We start from the raw sequence: 27,501 nt of genomic DNA on the forward strand, positions 1-27,501 counted from the left end.
GCAACAAGACGAATTAATTTAGTTGATCACTCCCCGAAAATCTTCGCCGAGGATTTAAACGAACGGAAAAACAATATGGGTGTATCACACATGGGAGTCACCTTCGCTTTTGTTGGGTACCTCTGCGACATCTCAAGGCATTTTCCAATTTCAAAGAGTTCCTTTGTGTAGACATTCTAAGAGAGCGTGCGCTGACCGCCCAGATAAAGCCCGTCTCATATGCTGCTGAGCGAGACTGGCCATTTTTTCTCTGCTGACGTCACACAATTGACAACCAAGCTACGTACTTTACTTTCGCTACAGCGATAATATAGCAGTGATTCCTCCTATACATACCGGGTAAGGAGTTCCTCTGTGTAGACGCTCTGGGAGACACGAGCGCCGACCGCGGAGACAAGGCCGGTCGGGTCATATGCTGCTGAGCGAGGCTTGCTACTTCTTCCACCGCTGACGTCACACCCTTCACAACAGAGCTCACATGCTCTGGTGATAAAGCCGCAGTAGATCTATCTATCTCTGTATTATCAGCGTCGGCTCGCAAACTGACTACAGTCACTTCATCGCATAGGCGTATTAGCATTGCTAGCGCTGTACATAATCTCTTCACGGCGCTCATTAGTGACGGGGACCGGCTGCAGTATGGTTTTATTGCTGTAAATAATATAAAATATAAAAAGTTGCCGAGGAAACCCTGGTCATCGATGTATTATTATGTATCATTTATATCGGAAAGAAAGGCATTCCGAACCAGTGGAAAATGTATTTGACGTTTTTCTCGTTTATTTGAATTAAAAAAAACTATCTATACTTGAAATGTTTTTGTGAATCATTAGGTTGAACTTAAACAAGACGTTGAGAGCGCATAAACCTTTTATTTGTTCTTTAAACCGCATGATACGTAAGGAGTCTAATAATAAAAATCGTTTTTACAGGTACTATTCCTTTGCGATGTGAACGCCTTAATAAAGTTCCTTGTAAAGCAACTTTTTATTGGGACTTTCAAAAGAAGAGCGAACTGGCATCTTTTAGGTAGGCGCACTCCACCTTAGACTGCATCATCACAATGCACTAATGCTATTTGGTGTGCAGCCAAGCGCATGCCTATATTGGTGAATTGTTTTAACAATTCAAAAATATGTGTAAAATATTATTTATTTGAACCAAAAGTCGTGTGTTTCAAGCTTTAGTTGATTCTGTCAAACCGTATCATTGAACGCAAACACATTAAAATGCTGACAGGTATGAAACAATACCCCTTTTCGGCATCGCCACAATACACGCGTAGAGATGGCGATCCGATAAGAGTTGCATAATGAATTTACCTTTGTGTATGTTCGCGATCGATTCGAATACAATAGTGCCGTTGTCCGGCAACATTTCCAGTTTCCTCTTTGTGATGACATCGGAGAAATGTTTTAAGCCGAATGTGACCTGGAACAAGTATGTATGTAGCCTCAATAGCGTACCGAGATCCTATTGTAAGTTTTCAAGTTAGCAAATGTGGCACCAGAGAAGGCATGTTAATTTTCTATTGGATGGCGTTGTGCAATCTAGATCTCTGAAGGGTAAACCCATGCCAAAATCGCCCAACGCCTAAAGAAGTTTTCATTTCAAAAACTGGCAGTCATTAAAAACTTTAAAGTAACAGTGGTTTATGTTTTGGATTTTCAAATTGTAGTTACACAACTTAAAATTTCATAATTTGTAAATTAAAATCATTTTAGTTTTTACATCTCTAAGCACTATTTTTGTCAGCTCTTTTGAGTAGGGTAGAGTCTTGACATATCATAAGTGGCAAATGCTGTAAAAAATGAATTCATTCATTCATTCATGTTAACGTTATGTCGGTGAAGCGACCTTGAAGTTTTTGTTTATCCCAAAATGTCCAACGCACCTAAAGAGGATAGATAGGTAAATAGTAGGTATGCAAACCTCTTTGACTAGCCGTTCGAGTTCTTTGGCTGGTGTAATTTCACCTTCTTCCGCTGTGACAGTTTTCACCCCCATGTTCCGAGGTTTCGGACTAAGTGGGGAGTGCGATCTGAAATAGAAAAAAAAAACTATTAATAAGATTATACTAGTCTACTACTAATAGATTTACATAATAAATATTAGTAGTACCTACAGTAAAAGGGGTAAAAACACTAAAATAAATATATCTATTTAAGGCACGGTTTCCATCTAAGCAGAGCGGAAAGGAGATGTGTTCAGTCGACCAAACAGATTTTAAAAAAAATATGTGATAATTTTTTCAGATTAAAAATCCGATTGCTCGACTGAACACATCTCCTTACCGCCCCGCTTGGATGAAAACTGGAAACTGGGCCGAAGCTGCATATCCATTACCGCACCAACAGCGGTGCTCCAAAGAGATGATGTGAGAGATGGATATGTGTGTGCTAGATAACAAAGTTTCACAAATAATGCTCTTGATTACAGCCGGTATACAGTATCTCATTTTAATGGGCCGACTGTGACATAATATTTATACCTTGCGCAACAACTCAATATTTACTAATTTTTTTTTTTGCTAGAATTGTATGTACTTTCAAACGTCAAATTTACATTATGTGATTACATTAGACGATAAATTGTTTTTGTAATATCCGGACAAACATGTTTTTCTAAGCACAAGATTATTTTAACCTATTTACTTATTTTTTTGGTGTATCACATTCACTACTACAAGTACACATTATTATATAAATGAGAAAGTGTTTGTTTGTTGATTTTCGTGCTTCAATCACGCCTCAACGGAGCAACGGATCGGTAAGATTTTTTGCATAGATACTCGTATATCGAAAAATCAAAGAATTTTTACGGGATCCACGTGGACGAGGTCAGGGGTGAGCTAGTAAAATATAAAATATCTATTCGGGCCGGAACGCAAATAGTGGAGGCCGACTCATTTCAATATTATATTACAACTATAATACACAGACGTAATACGCAATCGCGGTTTCCATTAGGTATACAAATACAAAATTCAAGGTAGGTATTGAATTTTTTATTGCTTCGCTACGTGGTTAGAGTCACAATATTCACAAACGACTATCTACCACAAAAATATTTCTCACAAAGAGCAAAGAGAGCGCCGGCTGTCGTAAAAGGGTTAACTTTTAAAACTGAGTAAGTATGCGACACGACACTCGGTATAGTCACGATACCATTACCGTGGTATAGTTTACAATTAGGAATTGAGCAATTCGATAAAAAATATTCGCCCAATGCGACTCGAATTATAACGCCAACGGTTCCGTATTATTAAATTAAAGCCACGCTTTCAATATCGATTTTTTAAAATGTAGGATGTTTTGTTTCTTTTTCATGAATTAGGCTATAATACCTACATGTTTGTTTCTCAGAAAAGCCCTTTCATAATAATATTGCTGCATTGGATCTCTTATTGTATACTACCTAACTAGCTTGTGTTCGCGACTTAGTCCGCGTGTATTTAGGTTTTTTAAAAATCCCGCGGAGGCTTTGTAATTTTCTGGGATAAAAAGTTGTCTCCAGACCTTTAACTACAACCATGCAAAAAATCACGTCGATCCGTTGCGGTGCGATTCAAGGACAACCCAACAAAACAAACACTTCCGTTTAATCATGCTAGACTACCTATTATAGTCCGCACTAAATAAACAGTACCTATTAACCTGATTTTACTTAGATTTCGTATGTTAAACCTTAAAAACATTAAGCAGAGCAATTGCATAAAAATATCGCCGAAATGTGCTACTGGCCGGAATGTTAGTATTGCGAAAGAAGCCACTTTATATTCAAGCGAGCCGCGCGCAAATAGCATAGCTAAGCTTTATTTGATATTCAAAGTCCCGGTTCAGTTTACTATAATATGCATATTCAAATAATGTTTAAGCGCATAGTAAACACATAATATATTCTCACAAATTGCATTAGCCTTAATGACACTGTGTTTCTTTGAACATATTTGTCGTGAATATGCACTACGTTTATTTTGCGTACCCGTTGGAATGAATTTTGAGGCTGAAAAGGGGAAAACGGGATTGTTGACGGCCTCCCTAGCGCAGTGGTAAGCGCTGTGATTTTATTAGTGGGAGGTCCGGGGTTTGATTCCCGGCAGGGATTTGGAACTTTATGATTACCAAATTTCTGGTCTGGTCAGGTGGGAGGTTTCGGCCGTGGCTAGTTACCACCCTACTGGCAAAGCCATGCTGTCAAGCGATTTAGCGTTCCAGTACGATGGCGTGTAGAAACCAAAAGAGTATGAGTTTAATGAAAACTGCCATACTCCTTCCACGTTAGCCCGCTTCCATCTTAGACTGCATCATCATGTGAGATTGCAGTCAAGGGCTAATTTGTACCTATCTGAATAAAAAAAATGGGGTAAATTTTTATCTTCAATAACTTTCTAACTATGTATTTATTTTAAAGTTATAAGAAAAATATCATATTTCAAGTCATAAGAAGCCCTTTCAATTGAGTATCACTGACATGGTACAGTTTGCAAAACTTTCTTTTTAAATTTTCTAATTTGCATACGAAACGAGTGATTCTAAACCTATATATCGTTTTTTCATTCGTATGTTCAGAACTTAAGTACGTAAGTACTAAAAATTAAAAATCTCACTTTTCGCGAACCAAATGCGAGTTCGGCTTGGATCTTGACTGTCGAGCCAGCAGAATGAAGATAGCATTCACTATTAAATACTTAGTAATTTGTCAGTCCAAAGCCTTGCTTAAACTGTAATAATAATAAAATCTTTGTAATGTGCATACCGTTTTTCATTATTAGCGAGGAGTTTAAGTTTACTCCTACGCTTGGTAATCCAAAAAACTGGCGATCGAGCCGCGTTCGACATGTTTTGGCACACAAAAAACACCTGAACCGTAACGACACTTGCCCACACTAGATCATAATATCCACACACTGATCTACTTTCAAATAGCCTCACACGAGATAAACAGTCCACTGCATAGCAAATAAAACGATTTACCCACTGACAGCGCGGTCGGGGACATTAAAATGTAATCACTTAACATTGCACGCACCGAACTAATGAGATTTCAGCGGACAATGTCATTAATGCGCGCGACAGTCTAGCCGTGCGTGACTCATAATAACCGCTACATTTAATGCACAACGAGCCACAATACCGTACAAAGGTTGCAATTATGAATCTATCAAATTCCCTTATTAGTCTGCAATTCCACAATTATAACGACACGCCTCCGTATTGCTCGACCTACAATTCTACAAGTCCAGATAGTACTGTTAAAATGAGTGACACTTTCTTGAATCGCTGCCAACGAGATACTGGAATTATGTATGTGAAACATTATTATCAATTTAGATAAGAGGCAATAGTTTGCGCGTACGTTTTATTGCTATGTACACAACTCGGTAAGATAAGATTTTGTGATGACAAACATAAAGGATAAGTAAACTAATAACTTTATAATGACTTTCCACTGTTATATCAAATTCTACTAATAAATTAAGTACATACCAAAATGTTTTGAAATCTTTATCTAGTTGATAATAAGTGTACCTAACCTTCATAAATGAAGTAGGTGTCTTATGATCACAGCACTTACATAGAGAGCCTATAGAAATAAAAGATGAAATTGCGGGCACTTGCTAGTTAACGTGACCAAAAACCAATATAACAACTTCATAAAACCAGATTATGTGCAACCCAACCTTAACATTTAAAACTAGTATTTTTCATTAATGTACTATTTATCAATGATATATCAACTTAGTCGTTTTGATTTGAATTTTTCATTAGCTAATGAACTCATTTAAACAACGATCAAAAACAATGAAATGGTTAAGTGAATCATTACAGCGATTTTACACTGTAATTAAGCTACTTTAACAAGTTGGCCCACGCTGTTTGAAGCGTGAACACCTTTTAACGTTTACACATCATAAAAACATCCAAAACAATGTGTACAAACAGAAATAATACAGCTGATTTATCTCACGAGTTATCATTATTCATTATCACCATCTGGCATGACTACGAACGCAGTTACATGTTGGATTATTCACAACGGATAATATTACTAAGAAAATTTATCGTTTTTCTTGCATATTTTATCATTTATTTATAATAATTATTAATAATAAACTAAATGCTTAAAAAGTTTATCACTGGTTTTCACAGGATTAACTAAAACTTTCAACAGCTGCGTAGACATTTACTTAAATTACCTGGGAATTTCTAATAATTCTTATTATTTCTATACTAAATATATGATATTGATATCCTATGTAGTATATCTAAATCTATCTATGATTTCTTACTAAACTAGCATTAGTTATACCAATCACAAAGATATTATAAAACTCCAGATACGCAAAGCTCATACGCAAGTGTCTGTGATAGGAGTAGACGCATAGAGACAGACTCAATAGCTATTGGCGCGGGTCATAGTCCTCAAAAAATGGCGACCCGTTACCAGGGTTGACCCATCAAAAGTGTGGTCTAGAAACGATAATCGCCGACTTTTTTTAACTCGAACCACACAGTGTACACCGTGTCAACGAACGGGCTAGATAACATTCTGACCTGATATTGGAGGCGAGATGCGGCGGATGTGGAGGCTGCGCGGGCGAGCGCATGTTAGAGATGCGCTCCAGTAGGTCGTCCTTGAAGGAGCGCGCGCGCCGCGCTAGTTTGTTGGCGCCGCGCAACGAGCCGCGGTGCCCCGACCCCGCTTCACCGCAAACCTCGTTCTCTGCAACCATTTATGGGGACGTACAGTGACTGCAGTGGCTGTCTCATGACCAGCTGTGATTGAAATAAATCTATTTTCTCTATTTACTTTGAAGCACATTTCAAATAATATAGTAAAGGCTCTATAGACCTATTCCGTATCTCAGTGGCTAGAGTGTAGAGTCAGTCTACCGATAACTGATAGTGTCTTTTTTTTGGCGTGTTTAGAAACCCGCAACACTACAAAAAATCGAACCTCACCTTATCTTGTTACTACACTTTTATTTAACTCAATAAAATTCTACAGGATTTGTATTTATTCGAAATCACGTGGCATCAAATAAAATTATTCCGAAATGTATTTTTACAAAAAAATTCTATGAGTATTTTTGAAACCTGATTTAAATTACCATAGCTCACTACTATCTTTATTCGTAGATTTAACGCATATTAAATCACTTCTTTCCTTACATTTTAGAACGATCACAGTTCTGGATCGCATTTTTAGTTCCTCATATCAAAACAAGAACAATCGTATTTGTAGTCATATCTATTTGTAGAGTAATTATCGCTACTCGTACTAATTGTTTTGATTGACAATTTACATAGAGCGCGCGGGTGTTACTAGCTGCATGATAATATTGTATCAATACCTACTAAGATTTATTTTAGCGGCTAGAGGTTAAAGAATTCAGCCTTCTATATGGAGGGTCCAGGGGTCGATCCCTTCTTAGAGTTATATGCATTTAAAACCATTAGATGGATACTCCATTAAAAATTAAAAGATAATTTTTCATATTTTTTTAATGATAGTACCATGAATCAGAAACGTCCGCAAGTCCCAAGAATATCTGCAGCTGTACAAAGTTTTGACTCAATCGGATGAACTATGTGCAAACCCAACTGTAACGAACAGACACACAGATCAGACACATACATTTTTTTTATCACACTAATATTATAAACGTTCCCACGAGTTTTAAAAAAACCTATGTCCACGCGGACGAAGTCGCGGGCGTCAGCTAGTCCATACTAATATTATAAATGCGAAAGTGAGTCTTTCTATCTGTCTGTCTGTCTGCCTACCTTTTCACGGCCCAACAGTTTGACCGATTCTGATGAAATTTGGTACGGTATATCCCGGGGACGAACATAGGCTACATTTTATCCCGAAAAATCATAGAGTTCCCAAGGGATTCCTAAAGACCCATCCGCTCAACCGATTTGTATGAAAGGTACCGAGGTAGCTTGCGTCCATGTTATTGGCATAGACAACTTTTGTTCCCGGAAACCAAACACGGGATTTTCAAAACCTATATCCACGCGGACGAAGTCGCGGGCATCCTCTAGTAAGATAAATTGGTCAATCAGTGAAACATTTTGTAACAATAATTATTATAACACAGTGAAAACATAAATATAATTGATAATAAATTACATCATGATTGCATATACAAATGTAGACATATCAAAATAAGCTACAGAATGAGAAGCATGACATCACTAAGACAAGGCAACCCACAAGGCCGAATAAATGCTAATAATTCTCAAACCGGAAAATTAACTTGTGACCTGAGGCCTGTTTCAAAATAGGTGCCTAAGATGAATGTATTGAAGATTTTCGATATTACCACTTTTTAAAGATCCGTACCCAAAGGGTAAAAACGGAACCCTATTAACCCATTATAGCCTAGCGGTGCCATGTGGCACCCAATTTCGTATGTTTAAATTGTCGGGCCCTGTCCTTATAATAAGAGGTGAAGTCAAGTGGTTTGTTGTCAATGCCATGCTAGAGGGACATAGCCATTACTCCATTTACTTTGTTTTGTCCCATAAGCTTTTTGTGACCTGCACGAGCACCTGTAAATCAGTGATGTGAAATTGCTGCCAATAATGGATGCAACATTCAAGTAAGGGGATCATATTTTTTTTATTTTGAGTAATGTAATACTTTTATGCATTTACACTTGATGCCAAACCTCGCATTGACTGGTTCATATCATAATACTGTCGTATTTTGTTTTATTGTTTGGATTATGGCATGTTAAAAGATATGGATGCCGTACAGCACCGCTAGGTCATTATGTTGTCTTTTTATTATGTATACTAAAAATCTAATTTATGTATTTTCTTTGGTTATTCCTTATGTAATGGCTTTTTTGTTTCAATGGAGATTGTACATTACATGAGGCACTTGCTATACTAGAAGAAGACGATGAACTCAAGCCTCAATTGCTATAAATTGAAGCTCCAGACCCTATAATCCTATCTGACAAAGACGAGGGTGGTTTCATAAATAATCCCACTGGTCAGCAACTCAATGCTAGATGTGAAGTAGTGCTAGGCTCTACATCTGTTCATACCTATTTCAGTTCAAAAATACGCCACAAGGTGGTGGCCGTCTATCAGCTTCAAACACCAAGCAAAAACATCTAAAAAATACTGGCAATTGGGTCTGACAGCATATGTTAAGACAGCAGAAATCATTTATTGGTACCCAGCAAGTCATGCCGCAAGTGTGGGTTACAGTATTGTCAGTCAGACTAGACTACAGTGCAATAAATGCATCGTGGGCCTCTGTGCACCCTGCAACCTACAAGCTTGCTACAAATAATATGTAATTTTATGGAAGTATATGTAAATGTTCATGTAATATATTGGATCTTTTAATCAATTTTGAACCTTGAACTATACAAGAGTTAATACCTTAATAATTCTTATCAAATTGTGGTAGAATATTTTGGTAACAATCAGTCATAAGAAATTTATGAGACATTTGAAAAGACACGGTAGGAGCCTAGCGGTGCCATGCAGCATCCATGGTTATTTCCAGAAGTAAGACTTGCACCAAAATTCTGATGATTAGATCTGACTAATAGGGTCCATAATAACAACATATCAATGAAAAACTCAATTCTGAGACCTTAAAATAATTCAGGCTATAATGGGTTAATGTCACTCTGCTATCTGTCTGTCTGTTTGTCAGCGTGTCACAGGTCTCTAAACTCGTAGACGAAATGAGTTACAAACCTGAAATTTTGGTATTTACGTATTACTTTTGCCACTTATCAATACGATACGGAATTCTTGAATATACAAATCCTTTAGCTGGATATAAGAATTATTTAGGATAGAGACTAGAAATGAAGAGAGAGATGTCATAGTAAAACCATCGTTAACAGTAATATATTCCACACTTTCAAGTTTCTAAGCTGATGAAGATTGACTGGATTTATGAGTTCAGGAAGATCTAAGTTAAACCAAAAAATCATCTAAATCTAAAAGCTGGATATCTACAACTTCTCAACAAATAATAAACTTGACGCACATAGCATGTCAACATTATCAAAATACAATTCTAAACAATAACGCTCCGCAAAAGGTTCTGCAGAACGTTGACGTAAATATGACGAACAAACAAAGACAACAACTACTCAACAGATATAAAGCAAATCTTGATTTTACACGCATATGTTATTGTCGCCTACTAAGTATTCAATGGAATTGTGATATATTTAGTAATTAACTAAGTCAAGGCACTTGATTAATGCTATTTTCAACAAGTTTGTATAAATTTGACAAACAAGGATCGTGACACAAAATCACAAATGCATTATCCTTATACGAACATGAAATGAGTAATATTATAAAATTAACAGCTATACCTGTGAAGAAAAGATCTGTAAGTTCTGAACACAAAACTTCACTCAACACACCAAAAGCAGCCCCAAATACGCTTATGTCCTCATATCAACGTTATAAAAACGTAATAAGATGTGTATGTAGGGGGAAATAAACACTAAACACACAGCTTTATCAATGACGCCCGAGTTTATAAATATACACGAAGGCGACAGCAGGACGCGCCCTGGCCGCAGCGCGTGACGACTGAGAGTTGAGACAGGCTCTGAAGTCTGAGGACACCGCACCGTGCCGCGCCGGACGGACGCCGGGTCATGCCCGCTTCCTGGGCTCGAGTGCGTCATACATATCATAAACATAAACTAAGGTTTAGCACCCACGAATGCCACGAACGAACGAACGAAGAACAAATGGCCACATATAATTTTTTTTTAGGGTACCGTACCTCAAAACGAAAAACGGAACCCTTATAGGATCACTTTGTTGTCTGTCTGTCCGTCCGTCCGTCGTGTCTGTCAAAAAACCTATAGGGTACTTCCCGTTAACCTATAATCATGAAGTTTGGCAGGTAGGTAGGTCTTATAGCACAAGTAAAGGAATAAATCCGAAAACCGTGAATTTGTGGTTATATCATTAAAAAAATTACAATGTGTTTAAATTTTCATAGTAAGATAACTATTTTAAGTGAGAAATCATATGAAAGGGCTTTACCTGTACATTATAAAACAGATTTTTATTTATTTTTATGCATGATAGTTTTTCATTTATCGTGCAAAACGTCAAAAAAATACCCGAGTACGGAACCCTCGCTGCGCGAGTTCTACTCGTACTTGGCCGGTTTTTTTTATTATTTTTTTAATGAATAGATTAGGCGCTTGGCTGCGATCAAACCTGCTAGCAAGAGATGATGCAGCCTAAGATGGAGCTAGAGCTCCATCTTAGGCTGCATCATCCTAAGCCTTGCCTAGAAGTTGTCTATTCACTCTTGACTTGAAGGTACCCATATTAAAAGTGGAAGGGAAAACTGATGCCGGAAGAGTGTTCCATATCCTAGCGGTTCGGATTAAAAACGAAAAAGCAAATCGCTTCGTACGTGACCGAGGAATTTCAACTAAGTACGTACGGATATCAATTATTCAAGTAAGACTCTATTGTGCGAACAAAAATACAAGATGCCTTACCCTATCTGGTGCTTTACTTATTTGGTTTAGCGAATTGTAACTAGCTTGTTGTTTTGCAACAAACAACTCGTGCCAAGTATTGTACGTTGATGGTACTACATGTTAAAAACCTTCCGGCAATAATTTTTATGTATTGATAGTCGTGTGTTTTAGTGTATTAAGCAGGTAGTAACTAACAAAACGAGTCCAACTGAATAGCCTTCTTGCTAGGACTAGAAATTTATGGTTTACGAAATCTTGAGAATCAAATGCAAGCGGCAACGTCACTTGTAGATGCAGTTTATTACAGGAACATCAAACAAACACTTTACTAAAGAGTTCAATAATTATTTTAGAAAGTGATAAAAACTGAAAATCTCAGTAAAATTATAACACAACTCGTGAATATAGATAAAAATAATAGATAGAAAAAAAAAATATGATAGCAAATCGCTACATTTAAAAGTTCAAACTTCGCTGACAGTCTAAACCAAGCCTTATATTCTGCTTATTATGCAGCTTCAGCGATAAGCACAATACTCGAATTCTGACGTTGCAACTGGACATACGTACGCGTACACCATCGATATATTATGGCGTACACAAATGCTCGAGGTGAGAATTTAAAAAAGTTGCCAATAACATTTTCATAATGTGTCAATGAACTTTAAAATCACTTCACCAGCGTACATTGAATTAAGGCTAGGTATTTCCAACGATGTAACTATTCTAATCTATGTTAATAATCGTTTAATATATTGTGTCACGATTCTAATGAAAATAAACATCCTCTATGTAGTTACTAAACATGCATGTGAAGTATAAATTAATGCCGATAAGACTATTAAGCAGGTAGAATTAAATGTAGAGACAATTATAGAATTAAAATGGTGCATGTCACATGATCCATAATATTGAGCAGCAATTACACCTTATAGTAAAGAATGACGTCGTTATTTAAAAAAGTGTTAATTCTGTCAAAATTAAATGTTACAACTTGTGTAGGTATTTATCGTCTGGTACGAACTAGTTATATCCAAATCTGCATATTTTATCAACCAAAATAGTACAAAATAGTTGTAATTTCCACAATGGCCTTAACATTACCACAACAATAGACACAAATACACAATAGCCCGTTCCCGCGTCTCTTACGTTTTATTATACAATATCAAAGACTTCATTACATGCAGCTCTAAGCAATTCAACGACAAGGGGAAGAAATACGAAAGCATGCCACATTCACTTCCGTGGAAATGCATTTTTATTTGTTCTGCGGTATCTTTCGAATATTGCGCTCGAAGAAGTTAAATTAGAAACTTTAAAAGAGAACCTTAAGCAGATGGAGATTAAGATACAATATTGATACAGAAATAATATTACTTTCATACCATTTAAACTTGCAGCCGCACCGTCTCCACAGATTTTACGATAGACACCGACACCGGGAGCCGCAGTACTTCGAGAAAACCGACGTTGCAAAGGTCTACGTCTAGCTTCCACTACTGAATAAGAATTTCTAACATCCCCCTGATGAGTTGCAAGATAATCTTCTTCAGGAGAAACGTAATGTTTCAAACTTTCTTCGTGTGCCAAATTTTGGAGACTTATTCCATTTCTTATTTTATCCCTTGGTACATTTCTCTTGCCCTGTCTTAGCGTTAAGTTATCAAAGCTTTTACAGGGACTTAACGGGGATATTATGTTATTATTTCGCAGATCATATAACTTGTTTGGGTCAAAAACACTCATACGGGGACAGTGATCTATCAATATATCCGGTGTTGTATATTTAGTATGTGTCAAAGGATATGAAGTCGCTGGATCGGGCTTGTATCGATTACCACGGTGCTTGATATTTCTTATATTCCGCTTAATGACCGAAGTACCTCTATCTTCAATTACGTGTATAACATCATTTGAGTCAAAAAAACCCAAAGGGCTGGATCCAGTTTTATAAACGCGATAGCTGCGTTTATTTCTCCTCTGGTTCTGATTGTCATCGTGAAAAAAGCTCTCATCGTAATGAGGCATGTCGGCGTAGTACATAGTGATCAGACCATTTCTCAAGAAATCCTCATTTTTATCAGTGCGTGTTCTTCCTTCGAACTGACTGTGAAACTTGTCATTTTAGTATGTTTAGATGGCGACAGAGAAAGGGAGTGCCCTCTAGAAATCTTCGAAAGTAGGCACTGCACTCGCGACAAGTTTCTCTTCTGAATATTGATGTAATCCTGTAGGTACTATCGTCACAAGTTGTTGCATGATACTGTTTGACATTCACAATCAGGCCAGCAAATCGCGTGTCATTCAGGAACCGAAATAGCGAAGACGTAAGGTACAATTAGGTCATTATTTATTTACAGGGAGCTTTATGTGCGCATCACTCGATCACATGCCGGCATCTGTCCAGTCTACAGCTTTTACCTTGACACTGTAATTTTGATATCCAATTTATTTGAATCCACTGAATATCTCAAAATTATTTTCAATATTTTTTATTTATTCGATTTGGTCGCGGTTTTGAATTTAGATTTAGTCACAACACTTTTGTATCACTATTTGTTTTTATATCTTTACAAGAGAGGAAATCTTTACGCGTCGGAATTCACGGCTTTCTCTATAAACAACACTAAATTTTGAATACCGATTTCGAACCGCACTTGCTCGCAGCGAACAATAGATATTGCTCTTATATTTAAGTCCACAATTAACAAACACATGTTATATAAAAAATTGCGAAAATCCACAGCATAGACGGTGTCACGGTGAGATATGATTTCAACTACCTAACACAGATTTTATGAATTACTTATTCTAAAAATATCTAAACGTTTTTCACGAGATCTCGATATTCAGCAGAGCAACGAGTAGGCGCGGTAAATGGGCAGCAGAGCATACTATTGACACGAGATATCGGTCTGCGGATCATTTACCGAGATACGCGATAGAAAACGGTGCGACCGACGGCAACGGCGCGGCGGCACTGCGCCAGCGGCCCCTGGCTGATGCCGGACCGACGAGAGTGAAAGTGCTAGATCCATGCATCTCCGCAACTTCGGCTGCGTCTGCGCACACCTGTCCTCACAAACGCCATAATTGCGATAATATACTATGGTTAATACACGTTATCTAATAAACATAACTCTTCCTGCACAGAACGTTTTATACTGTTATTATAACTGTTCCACAATATTAAAGATAACGATGATAAATTATTACCTAGGTATCGTAATGTAAGGTATATTTGCAATTATTTCTCTCAACGACCACGTTTTCTACGTGACTACTACACTTATTTTCCACAACAACAGATATTTAGAGAGCCTCAATAACTCAACGGTTGCATAGTGGACTGAATTCCGAAAGGTCGGCGGTTCAAACCCCACCCGTTGCACTATTGTCGTACCTACTCCTAGCACAAGCTGTACGCTTGGTCGGAGGGAAGTCTAGTATTTAAAAAAAAATTGCCTACAAAAATAGCTCCATCTAAATCACACAATTTTAAATCAAACCAAATATTGATTTTGTACAGTATAGGTACCTAACATCAGAGGCGGTCTTAGCCATTGCGAGGCTCCGGGCGGCAGATCTTTCGAGGCCCTAGTTTGTTCTTCGTGAAAAGTATGTGATGCGAAAGTAGGTCTGTTTGTTTGTTTAGGTATTTTTCATGTTTGAGGAGAAATGCTAAAGTTATACAAATAAATAGAGTTTTAAAATATTTTACATTAAAAGATTTACAAAATTAACAAATACAGAGATGATAAATTTTAAAATTGATATAAGTGGCTTTTCCTAAGACTAAAATCTTTAATTAAAGCACAATAATCTAACGAATTATAAGACGAAAGATCCACGTAGATTTAGCTGCTTTCTTTTGATACCTCGTTTCCTTTTTGAACTACCTGACTCAATTTTTCTGCCGGCTTCACGATCACGCGAACTGATTTCGTGAATCTTGTTTTGTTTCGCACAGTCAGAAATAATTTTTAAGTATCACACAGTTTTTTTAACTTTTACCTTACTCAATACTTCAAATACTTTAATTTACACATTTTTAGCTCACTCAATACTTTAAATCCTATAAGAACGTAATCTTGGATACTTAGAATAAAACTGTAACTGAACGATTTCTGTACATTTAATATATTTTGAAAATTTTAATCGCAGAAAGTATTATTATCGATATAGATCCCAAACAATTTTTTTTAGAATTTTTGTCTGTCTGTCTATCTGTCTGTACGCGCATCATGCGAAAACTACTGAACGGATTTAAATGAAAGGTACACCGAAAGCTGATACTCCGGGTTAATTATATAGGGTAGTTTTCATTCCAAAAAAATTAAGGATTCTTCGAGATACAGGATCAAACTTTTTATCGATTTTACTAAATAACTCCGTAAAATTTAAACCGATTTTCACAATTCTTTTTTTTACAAAGGTATAGTACTGTCAGGTTTGTACCATGTAAGGTTGGTGAAGATCTGATGAACAGTTTCGGAAATAGAGGCTGGAACTCTTCAACGGGTAACAGCATAACGATCGCGATCAGTATAATAGCTTAGTAGAAAGTAGACTCTTAGTCATAACTAGTTGACCCGCCCCGGCTTCGCACGGGGAGTCTACCTGTTCATAATACCACCCATATTTTGTCTATGGAATAGATAGGCTCCCTGTGCGAAGCTGGGGCCGGTCAACTAGTATTCAATAAAATTGAAAGATATGTAGCGAGCGCAATTTTTTTGTTGAATACAGATAAAAAAGAGAAATATAAACGAGCTCAGCCATAACAAAATTTTATGTTTCAAAGCACCTCACTCTACTTTTCTCATGTTTTTTATCCCGGAAAGACAAAGAGTTCCAAGGGGGATTTTCAAAAAGTTAAATCCATGTGGATTAAGTTCCGGGTATCAATTAATATACAATAAAAGCGCGAGCGAAGCGAGCGCGAAATTTTTGATGTATTATTAGAAAAAAAAAACCATATTAATATTAGCCAAAGTCCTTTTCAGGGCCCATCTTCTTAGCTAAAATTTGGTATTATTCAGAGATAGCTTGCGCACAGATACTTTATTCCGAAAAATCAGAGTTTTCACGGCGTTTTTTAAAACCCGAATCGATGGGAACGAAGTTCCAGGCATCAACTAATACAATATAAAAGCGCGAGCGAAGTGAGCGCAAAATTTTCGATATATTTAAATAAGAGAATGGTAAATTCGAGCCTTCAGGTCCAAAATGTTGAATTCCTAAAATGTTGAATTCTTATAATGTTGAATTTGTTGTGTGAATGTTGAAATATTTGATTTATCGTGCAAAATGTCACAAAAAATACCCGAGTACGGAACCCTCGCCGGTACGCGAGTCCAACTCGCAATTGGCCAGTTTTTTTTTGTGAATTACGTATAAGCATATGCGAATTAAAAGCTTACTTTTAAGATTCAACATTTTGGGAATTCAAATTCAACATTTTGCGAATCCAACATTTTGGGATTTAACATTTAGCAACTCCGAAATTCAACATTTTGCAAATTCAACATTTTACGAATTCAACATTTTGAGCCTGAAGGAATTCGAGAATTAGTCTATTTCTTTATCTGGGAGTTTGAACCCCCAAAACCTTACCAGTAACAATTTTGTAACTCATACTACAAGCACAATAATTCTAAGGTGACAAGAACTGACGAACGAAGTAAAATACGGGGATTGCCCGAGCGATGAATTAGTTAACTAACTTTATTTTAATTTAGCGTTATTTTATAACCTTAATAAGTAATTAAAGATCAGAATCAAAAGTTTTAATTAAAAAATATATTAAAAAAATGTATATTTTTTATAATTTGCTTGGGTTGTTGCGCGAGGCCCCTGCGAGAGCGAGGCCCCGGGCGATTGCCCCGTTCGCCACCCCCTAAGACCGCCACTGCCTAACATGTAGGTATAAGGTACCTAATAACACTTGTGTATTAATTATATCTGTAATTATACAGATAAGGTAAAATAGAATTGTGCTAAAGATCTGTGTCACTTGACCATTAGCAGACAGCTGCCAGGGTTACACGCAAGGCTTGTGCCAGTACCGATCACGCAACTAAGTAAAAAAGTAATAAAAGTACAACGATGTCAACAGGTCCAATTTTTTAAAAATATTAAATACTAGCCGATGCCCGCGACTTCGCCCGCGTGGATTTAGGTTTTTTGAAATCCCGTGGGAACTCTTTGATTTTTGACTCTTTGATTTTCCGGGATAAAAGTAGCCTATGTCCGTCCCCGAGATGTAAACTAACTCTGTAATTACATAATTTCATCAAAATCGATTTTAAACTGACAGATAGACGAAAACACTTTCGCATTTATAATGATTAAACGAACTTACCTACCTGTAAGTGAAGTTCTATCATAATTATACGAAGGCTTCGTACGAGGTGAGAAGGAAAAATGAATTTATTATTATTATTATCAAATATGTTGTGGATGAAATTATACCTACTGTAATTTCATACACAACATATTTGATAACAATTAATTCATTTTTCCTTCTCATTGCAGTATTTTGAAGTCATTATTTTGTAAACGATTATTTTACTTCGAAAAGTTGACCGACTGACTCGCTCCATGAGAACGCCGCTTGACAAGACAAATAAAGAAGTGCTGGTCACGAAGTATATTCTAGGCTAAGTATTACCTTTTGTATATTTGCCAGAGTAGTTAACTTCCGATACATAACGGTATTTTCCCAGTAATAAAAATGTTATTTAATTTTTTATAACGTACGCTTCTCTTTCGAAGTTTAGTTTCTCATAGAGGTTAGTAACTTATATCAAGTTTTCGTTACAAGATTGAAATGGAAGTAAAAATAATAGAAATCTTTTTACTTATATTTAAGGAAAATATAAAGTCCTTTATATTTACAGCAGCAGCGATGTTAATTAAAAACGATATCAGAAGTATCTCGAAACGGTGATCAAAATTGTTGATCACCAAAGGAAAACGTAAGTTACATTTGATAATGATACCAATGCAATGTACTAATTCTAAACCGATGAATACAATGTTCAAAATTAAAATATCAGCCATAGGAATTATACACTTATAAAATTCTAATAAATGAAGCACTCGGTGCAAATTGAAATGAAATGCTGGAAATTGCTGTTTTTCATGTCAAGAGCAAATCGCTAAATATTTGAATGCAGTAATGAGCGTTGGTTGCTTAGATACTTTTTCTTCCTATTACTGGAAGCCCACCCAGACGCACGCTCGGCCACGGTCCAACCAACTCACTTTCCAATAAACTAGCCCGATCGCGATACCTAGTCTAACGGGATTGTATTACTCGTTGCCTTATACTTAGCTCGCCCAACCATTATAGCTGGGCATCTTTCAATTATTCAACCTGCAAATACCTACCTACTAATGCGAGTTTGAAACCAAAATAGGTGAAATCCGACGAAGTTGTCACAATGTATGCAGTGTCAATAATAAGCTTATTGACACTGCATATATTGTGACAACTTGCGATTGAGCGCGCACTAAAAATATGAACTCATCGCGATTAATCAAATCTTCTTCATGGCAAGGAAAGACTTCTTTTCAATTTACGATTTATTGGCACTAAAAGACTTCTTGAGATGAAATATGAATAAAATTAGTACCACTTTTGGGGTAGAAGCATTGCTAATAAGATTTTTGCCGAATACATAGCATTTTGTAACTAGAACGTTCAAATACCTATAAGATCATATTACGCGTTTTAGCACGTACGAAGCATTTTTTCTACAGAGTAATAGCGGCGCCAAGTTTTACTTGGAAATCTAGATAAATTCTTGTTACGTAATTATGAAACGCATTCATCACGATTGACTCAACATTGCGGTGACAGAACATCCCATCACGACTTCTAATGACAGTGGATTGGGGTACTACATTATGTACAAGAGTTGAGTTAACGCTGTAGGTACGCCAATGAGTGCAAGTATCAGGGGGCACGGCAGTGCCCCCGCCAAGACGAGCCAAACGGCGGCCGGGGCGCTACGTACCTTTTTCTCGAAGTGTTTCGCCGTATTTTCGACCCGTCATAACTTCGGTCTGGATGACGTTAGAAAGCTGAAATTTTCAATATAAGGTGTCCTCAGCAAATTTACTAAATATACCAAGTATCAAATATCTAGCTTTTATAGTTACAGATTTATTGATACCTAAAATACGCCGATTTCGTCCCTCACTGATGATCATCAAAACCTCTACTCAAAACCTCTAAGGTACTTCCCGAAGTCCTAGAAGACTGAAATTTGGTATGTAGACTAGAAATTGCATACAAACTACAGGAAAATTAAGAAATTGGAAATTGCCCCCCCTCTACGCCTCTTATGAGAAAAGCAAATCTGTAAATTCTGTCGCTAGAATGCTAATATTTTCAGGATAAGATGTCCTTGGCAGATTTATTAAACGCACTGAGTATCAATTGTCTAGCTTTTATAGTTTCAGATTTATTGACAGTCAAAACTTCTAGTCTGTAATTCTAGGGTACTTCCCGAAGTGCTGGAAGACTGAAATTTGGTATGTAGACTAGAAATTGCATACAAAATACAGGAAAATTAAGAAATTGGAAATTGCCCCCCCTCTACGCCTCTTATGGGAAAAGCAAATCTGTAAATTCTGTCGCTAGAATGCTGATATTTTCAGGATAAGATGTCCTTGGCAGATGTATTAAACGCATTGAGTATCAATTGTCTAGCTTTTATAGTTTCAGATTTATTTACAGTCAAAACTTCTAGTCTGTAATTCTAGGGTACTTCCCGAAGTCTTAGAAGACTGAAATTTGGTATATAGACTAGAAATTGCATACAAACTACAGGAAAATTAAGACTTTGGAAATTTCCCCCCTCTACGCCTCTTATGAGAAAAGCAAATCTGTAAATTCTGTTGCTAGAATGCTGATATTTTCAGGATAAGATGTCCTTGGCAGATGTATTAAACGCACTGAGTATCAATTGTCTAGCTTTTATAGTTTCAGATTTATTGACAGTCGAAACTTCTAGTCACAAATTCTAGGGTACTTTCTGAAGTCCTAGAAGACTGAAATTTGGCATTAAGCAGGAATTGCAAGAATTATGAACAACAGATAAATTAAGAAATCGGGTTCCCCTTCATCCCCTCGTATATGAGATGCATATCTGTAAAATCTGTTACTCGAATACTAAAGTTTTCAAGATAAGATGTCCGTGGCAGATTTATCAAACGTACCAAGTGTCTGTGTTTCCTGAAGTCCTAAAAGACTGAAGTTTGGTATATCTGCTTCAAAATTGAGTTGCAAGATTTACCCGAACAAACATATTGTAAGGTTATTTTTAAAATATTGATTTGAGTTGTCAAAAATAATATAAAAATTATTAATTTACCTAATGCAGGTAGTTTGATAAAATCGATATTTGGCTCATTCGATGTCATACAATCTGTTGCTAGGAGGTCAACAAGATTGAACTTGCATAAATACGGGTGTTTCGAAGGTTTTAGTTTAGTCTCCTTCCGAGATTCGGGGCGATATCGCATATTTTCGGTTTTTGTATTGTGAACTGGATAATTAGATGTTGTGATAGCAATCACGCTCTAATTAAATTATTTATTTTGGCATTAGTTTTTTTTAGATTAAAACTCTCGGATAACCTCTACACATTGAACCTGATGTTTTTTGTGTTGGTTTGAGAGGACATTCCAATAATTCGATAAAAATATTTAAATAATACCTGCTTTTCTGAGTGACGCCAATAATTCAGAAGCGGGACGTGTCTCACGTTGTCTTAATTTCGCTTTGGTATCTTTTTGTAAACAACCCACATTTGATTAAAATTTTTATTGAGTTTGATTTGGTGATTAAAATTTTTAGTTTTTTTTTTAAAGAATTTAGTCTTTTGTGAAGTGGAAAGTAACTTGCAGTAAGTAATTCAGATTTCGTGTACATCGAATGAGAGGTTAGTCGTTTGGATTTATTATTGATTTGATATTAAAACTGATAGTTCGGCAGTTCATGGATAGGTTTTAATGATTTGACGGAGGGCAGGATAGCCCATGATTTGGATTTGACTTAGGGCAGGGAAGCCCGCGACTGACATGACAAGATTGATTAGAAACACGAGGACGTGTTAAATTCAGGACGGCCGAACTGTAAGGTTATTTTTAAAATATTGATTTGAGTTGTCAAAAATAATATAAAAATTATTAATTTACCTAATGCAGGTAGTTTGATAAAATCGATATTTGGCTCATTCGATGTCATACAATCTGTTGCTAGGAGGTCAACAAGATTGAACTTGCATAAATACGGGTGTTTCGAAGGTTTTAGTTTAGTCTCCTTCCGAGATTCGGGGCGATATCGCATATTTTCGGTTTTTGTATTGTGAACTGGATAATTAGATGTTGTGATAGCAATCACGCTCTAATTAAATTATTTATTTTGGCATTAGTTTTTTTTAGATTAAAACTCTCGGATAACCTCTACACATTGAACCTGATGTTTTTTGTGTTGGTTTGAGAGGACATTCCAATAATTCGATAAAAATATTTAAATAATACCTGCTTTTCTGAGTGACGCCAATAATATTTACATACGAGTACATTGCAAGTTGAATAAAAGCTTTTAAAAAAAGAGGTAACGATAGAGAGTGGGCTATGTAAATGATGTACCTACAAGAAATAGATCCAAAAAAAATCTAGGGCACCTGCCAAAAAGAAATGAAATCCCACCAAAAACATTTCATGTAAAAAGGTAGCCAAGACTCACAAGTTCATAATGTTTTCACTGTTAAAAAGTTATGAGATCTCTAGTAGAGCCAAGCCCCTAGCTGAGCTTAGATTTGTGCTGGCCATGGGAGCTATCCCAAGTCCAAAGTATATAGCTTTTAAATGTTCTTGACTATATGACATTTATAACAATAAATAACAAATCACTCTACTTACAAGCTCTGATTCTACAAACCCTATATCTTGGTAAAAAAGTACGGCTTGGCCGTTTACAGTTCGTGGATTTTTTATCTGAAATAACATTTAAGCCCGGAATAGCTTCTGCGACCATCACGAAGTACAATACAAATTAGTAATTGTCGAACAAACTATTCCTTATGGCCTTAAAATATTTATGTCATGTATTAGTTTTACGAACATTAAACGGCCAAGCCGTCCTTTTTTACCAAGATGTAGGGTTTGTAGAATCAGAGCTTGTAAGTAGAGTGATTTGTTATTTATTGTTCTAAATGTCATATAGTCAAGAACATTTAAAAGCTATATACTTTGGACTTGGGATAGCTCCCATGGCCAGCACAAATCTAAGCTCAGCTAGGGGCTTGGCTCTACTAGAGATCTCATAACTTTTTAACAGTGAAAACATTATGAACTTGTGAGTCTTGGCTACCTTTTTACATGAAATGTTTTTGGTGGGATAGACATCACGTTTACAGTTCCGTAATATCAAACGAGACTGTCGAACCAAGTTTACAGAATTTAAACGTAAAAGAAATTAATTATGATTCTGCAAACGGCTTAACTTATTTTCATATAAATAAGTAACTCTCTCAACATCAAAAACCAAGTATGTATTAACTATTAGAGTGTGATAAAGGGCAATTAACGACTGTTTCACAGCTCATCTCTCACGTTATGTTAACAATGGCAACCGTGAAATGTATCAATAAGAGGAAGGCGAAGGATTTTATGAAGGTCTATTTAGTGGCAAGAATTATTAGAACACAATGTCTTAACTGTTAAAGGTTACGAAATCAATTTGTCACAACTGGTACTGCTTGTGCTTGGTTAGTATGAATAATTCAGGGTTTTTTTGTTTCTATATTACTGAAGGATACATTAAGCAAAGCTAAAGGCTGAGCAGTAGGTGTATCAGTAATCAAGCTAATTTATTTTTAGTAAGTAGTTTTGAATTTTAGTTTCGGTATCCTAAATTTTCTCGTAGTATCGCTCTGCAACTGCGCAGTTGTTTATTTTCCCTGATCATCACGTACATCACATCACAGGACAGGGCAGGCGAAGGCGTACAAAAAAGATGATAATAAATAAACTTATTATCTTGTTATACAATTATTGTTGTAACGTGGAAGGTAAGCGGAGCGATTAAAATAAATTTATATGAAAGTGTTACGTGAGATAATCTAGCCATTGACAAGTTAATGCCAACGAACAAATCATACCGACAATTCTTATTACACCGTTACGCAAGCGTTTAGGCTTTAGCTAAGCAATACACTACAATAATTTTAGGTAACGGATAACGAGCAACTAATCGATTTGTCTCGACGTTTTACAACGGTTGCTAACATCAATTAAATTTTCAAGTTACAATACACAAAATATACATGATAGTTAAAATTTTAATGGCGCTATAATTGACCTACCTACGTACATCAAAAGATTCACATAGTTGGTATGATTTATTGCATTACAACATTTTTAAATCACGAGAACATCCCATCAACCATCATTACGGCCTCTGCAATTACATGTACCTGCCTAAGATCATCTTCCACACATAATTCACCTTTTGAAAATAGGGTCATGTCTTTAATACCCAGGCTCAAATTGTTGAATTCCTAAAATTCCTACGTGTGCGAGTTCAACTCGCACTTAGCCGGTTTTTGGTTGATGCCAACCACCAAATATATCGGAGCTCGTCTTTGCAAAATTAATTAATCGTAATAATAGATATCTTTAATTAAATTTCCCTTTTACTTTGTTATATTGTATTTGTAGCTCATATTTAATATCACCAGCATTGTAATTTACCCAAGTAACCCAATCATAGAGCATCAAGTGTCATTGACTCTTTGCAGATATCATAACATAATTTGACACTAGACTCTAAGGACTTCTAGCGCCTTTCACTTTCGTCTGTAAATGAGACGATCGACAGGTCCTAATGCTACCGAGTACCGACCGAGTCAAGGCTAGGCAATCTACCACCACCTGCTGCTTCGAAATCCTATACGAGTTGAGATTCACAAGGCACCTACCTACCACAGAATAGGTAAACAAACAATTGCGCAAACAGTAATACGTGTGTAGCTTAGGATAATGGAGGAAATAACGACATGCGTTGAGTGGGGTTCTCCATAACGGCTTTGCAAAATCGCTTATAACGTTAAAATAGCACAAACGGTTGAAATTTGTATGTAACTATATAACAGATTATGAAACACTGTGACGCGAACTTATGATAATCTACTACATTATACGTTTTTATGTACAATACGTATAATATAATCATAAGACTAGTCATAAGTAATTTGAAATTATTTGGTTTGCATAACTAATCATCATCATTTGCATAATCCAGAAAACAGGCCGTATCGGAGTTTGCTCATAGCATAGCTTAGAATATAATATAAAAGTGCGGCGTGTATAAAGAAACTTATACAATTTAACATAGAAAAACTTTGGTTAAAACCATTATGAAGGAGTGATGTAGTTGCATAATTCCTTTTATTTAACAAGCTGATAAAAATCTAAACTTTATTAATTACTAGTAACCTTGACTTGAAGCATTTAAAAAAATGCTGTTAATGCAATTCGTGAGAACATTGAAACTCATACACAAAACCTATAATTACATTTATGTGAAAGTGTCTGTCTGTCTGCTAGCATTTCACGGCCCATCCTTGGTACCAAACGTTGACGTTTAGTCCAGAGATACTCGCCGTTTGGATCCCGGGGAAGGATAAAAGCTACTTTTGATGCCGGAAAATCAAAGTTTTCCCGCGGGATTTTTAAAAACCCTAAATCTAGACGAACGAAGTCGCGAGTATCATCCAGTATGCTATATATTAATTGTAGTACTTCGCATGCAGGCCGATTTTTATAGCTTTGTACAGGTATCAATTATTTCAAAATCGACTTCAATATAACCTCCATACATATAACACAGTCAAATAAAATTCTTCACGAAATAGACAGCTAATAGGTAATTTTGAAGTTTCAATCAAATTAAAAAAACAACTACTTCATCCATTATAGATCAGGAAGTGCAGCGAGACTTGGATTATGGCACAAAAAAAATGGAAGTTGGAAATAGTCGAGATGCTGCGTAATAAGCTGATTAGAAAATATAATAAACTTAGAAGTGCTGAGAAGGGAAAAGAAATATTAACTAGAACATTACAAAGTATAAGAGAAGATTCATATCATAAAGATCAAGGACATGATTGACTTCAATAAAAATATTGTTAAAGGCATGATAGACAAAAGGCGTGGAAGGGAGGCAGATCAAGGATAGATTTTATGAAACGCACGTCGCACATCTCTTAAATAAAATCACTGAAAGAATTTCTATGAATAATTATTCATAGAAATTCTATGAATAATTATTATAGAATAAGAAGAAAAATATATATTATAAGAATTTCTATGAATAATTATTCATAGAAATTCTTTCAGTCACTGAAAAAATTTCTGTAGTGTCTTTTCTTAGTAATCTTTCAGTGATTTTCAATGTCTACACAATAACAATCGCCGGTCTTTGGAACATGGAGTATTTATAGGTCTATGGGAACATGCAACACTTGCCAAATTATTGTCTCATTTACGATACACGCAAGTGATTTATGAATAAATAGATGAAGGCACGACTTTATCTGCGTGGTTTTTTAAATGATTCAGATTTTTTTTAATCCCATGAGGACTCTTTTACAGGATGAAAGTACCATATATGTCTGTCTCAGAGATACATCATGCAAGCTATCTCAGTACCTTTTTCCCAATTCGGTTGCAATGCAAAAAAAACCTTTGGAGTAATTAAGCTATTCTAGTTATCGGGTTTTTAGTTACTTCAGTAAAGTGTATAGATACCTGAGTATTGAAATTTAGTAAGGCAATAGAAGCTGGGTATTTGAACTCTTGTCGGCAAACGAGATCCCGTTACAGTGCCTTAACAGATAGGCCAGAGCACGGTGAGCTAGTAGAATATCTGCATAACGTGCATAATATGCCATATTGGACTTAGCATATGAAAGTAATCGATTCTACATTTGCATCTAACACAATTAGAACCATTCGGAATAACTATGTAATTATGTCAGTTCATACATCTTTGTCTTCAATATACATTATATTTGTTTCATTGAACTTTATGAAATTAATGTTCTAGGTGGTTGTGACAAATTCATTGAATTCGCAGCGTTTTCAACTTCGTAGACGTCCTACGTTTTCCAATTTGCTAGTTGCCTAGGTTTCTCTTTTCGTATTTTTCTCAAAGATCAAAGCAAAAAGCCGCGACTCGATTGAAAAAAGTATTAGACGTAGCCGCAATCACGTTCAGACTTCGCTCGATGGCTCGTGATCACTGGTATCGATTGGTATCCAATCACAATAATTATAATCGGGCTACAAGTTTGCATCAACTTTTTAATGGAAAAAGCGAAGTTCATGCACTTAATCTAAATGTACAAAGTAACTGAATAAAAAATATATGGATTAGGCTAGCTTATTAGGGTTCCGTAGGGCTCCTCAACCGTTGAGCTATCGAGGCTCATTAATTATGTAAATGACATTAATAAAAATAACTGTCCCTTGCTCTTAGCGCAAAAATTTCAAGAATGTAGAGACCTATGCCGTAGAGAAAGCACTCCTTTTTGATGCATTGTATAGTTTATGAAACGGGTGCTCTCAGGTGAAATTATTTTGTCATAAGCTTTTCTTGATATTTGCATATAAAAGTAGTTTTCTGATTGAAGAAAGTCAAGTGGAGTCAAATTCTTCAGAGTATTTAGTACAGAATATACATTCTCCCTCAAAATAAAACTTTTGACAACTATAAAAATCGTGTTTCTGTGATAGTTCGTAAGTTGCGAACTTCTTCAGTGTATATAGGTACCTACTGGTTACGGTATAGCTATATTTATGTGGTCGGATGGCGGCGTTAAGACGTTTTCCAAGCACTAACCGCAGGAATATTAATAAAATAGTCGGACGGACGAACGGCGGCGCTCCGAAGCTAACCGAATAGC

The 27,501-nt window shown here is 36.2% G+C and overlaps 1 protein-coding gene across 10 annotated transcripts in view; it reads right to left on the reverse strand.

Moving 5' to 3' along the window:
• Window positions 1-27,501, reverse strand: part of LOC123864525 (guanine nucleotide-releasing factor 2) — a 56,402-nt gene that overhangs the window by 24,730 nt on the left and 4,171 nt on the right. For 2 of the 10 annotated variants that reach the window (XM_045905012.1, XM_045905009.1), the window contains exons 1-5: window positions 12,898-14,559; window positions 6,558-6,726; window positions 1,933-2,041; window positions 1,323-1,431; window positions 337-651 (exon numbers count right to left, since the gene is read on the reverse strand). In XM_045905012.1, the coding sequence (XP_045760968.1) occupies window positions 337-651; window positions 1,323-1,431; window positions 1,933-2,041; window positions 6,558-6,726; window positions 12,898-13,555 (1,360 nt within the window). In that variant the 5' untranslated portion in view covers window positions 13,556-14,559. Of the gene's footprint in view, window positions 1-336; window positions 652-1,322; window positions 1,432-1,932; window positions 2,042-4,758; window positions 5,292-6,557; window positions 6,727-10,369; window positions 10,675-12,897; window positions 14,561-27,501 lie in introns of those variants that run through there. The other 8 variants (XM_045905007.1, XM_045905006.1, XM_045905008.1 and 5 more) reach the window with 8 other exon arrangements.

The sequence above is a fragment of the Maniola jurtina genome, chromosome 4, assembly GCF_905333055.1.
Source record: "Maniola jurtina chromosome 4, ilManJurt1.1, whole genome shotgun sequence".
NCBI classification, from domain to species: domain Eukaryota; kingdom Metazoa; phylum Arthropoda; class Insecta; order Lepidoptera; family Nymphalidae; genus Maniola; species Maniola jurtina.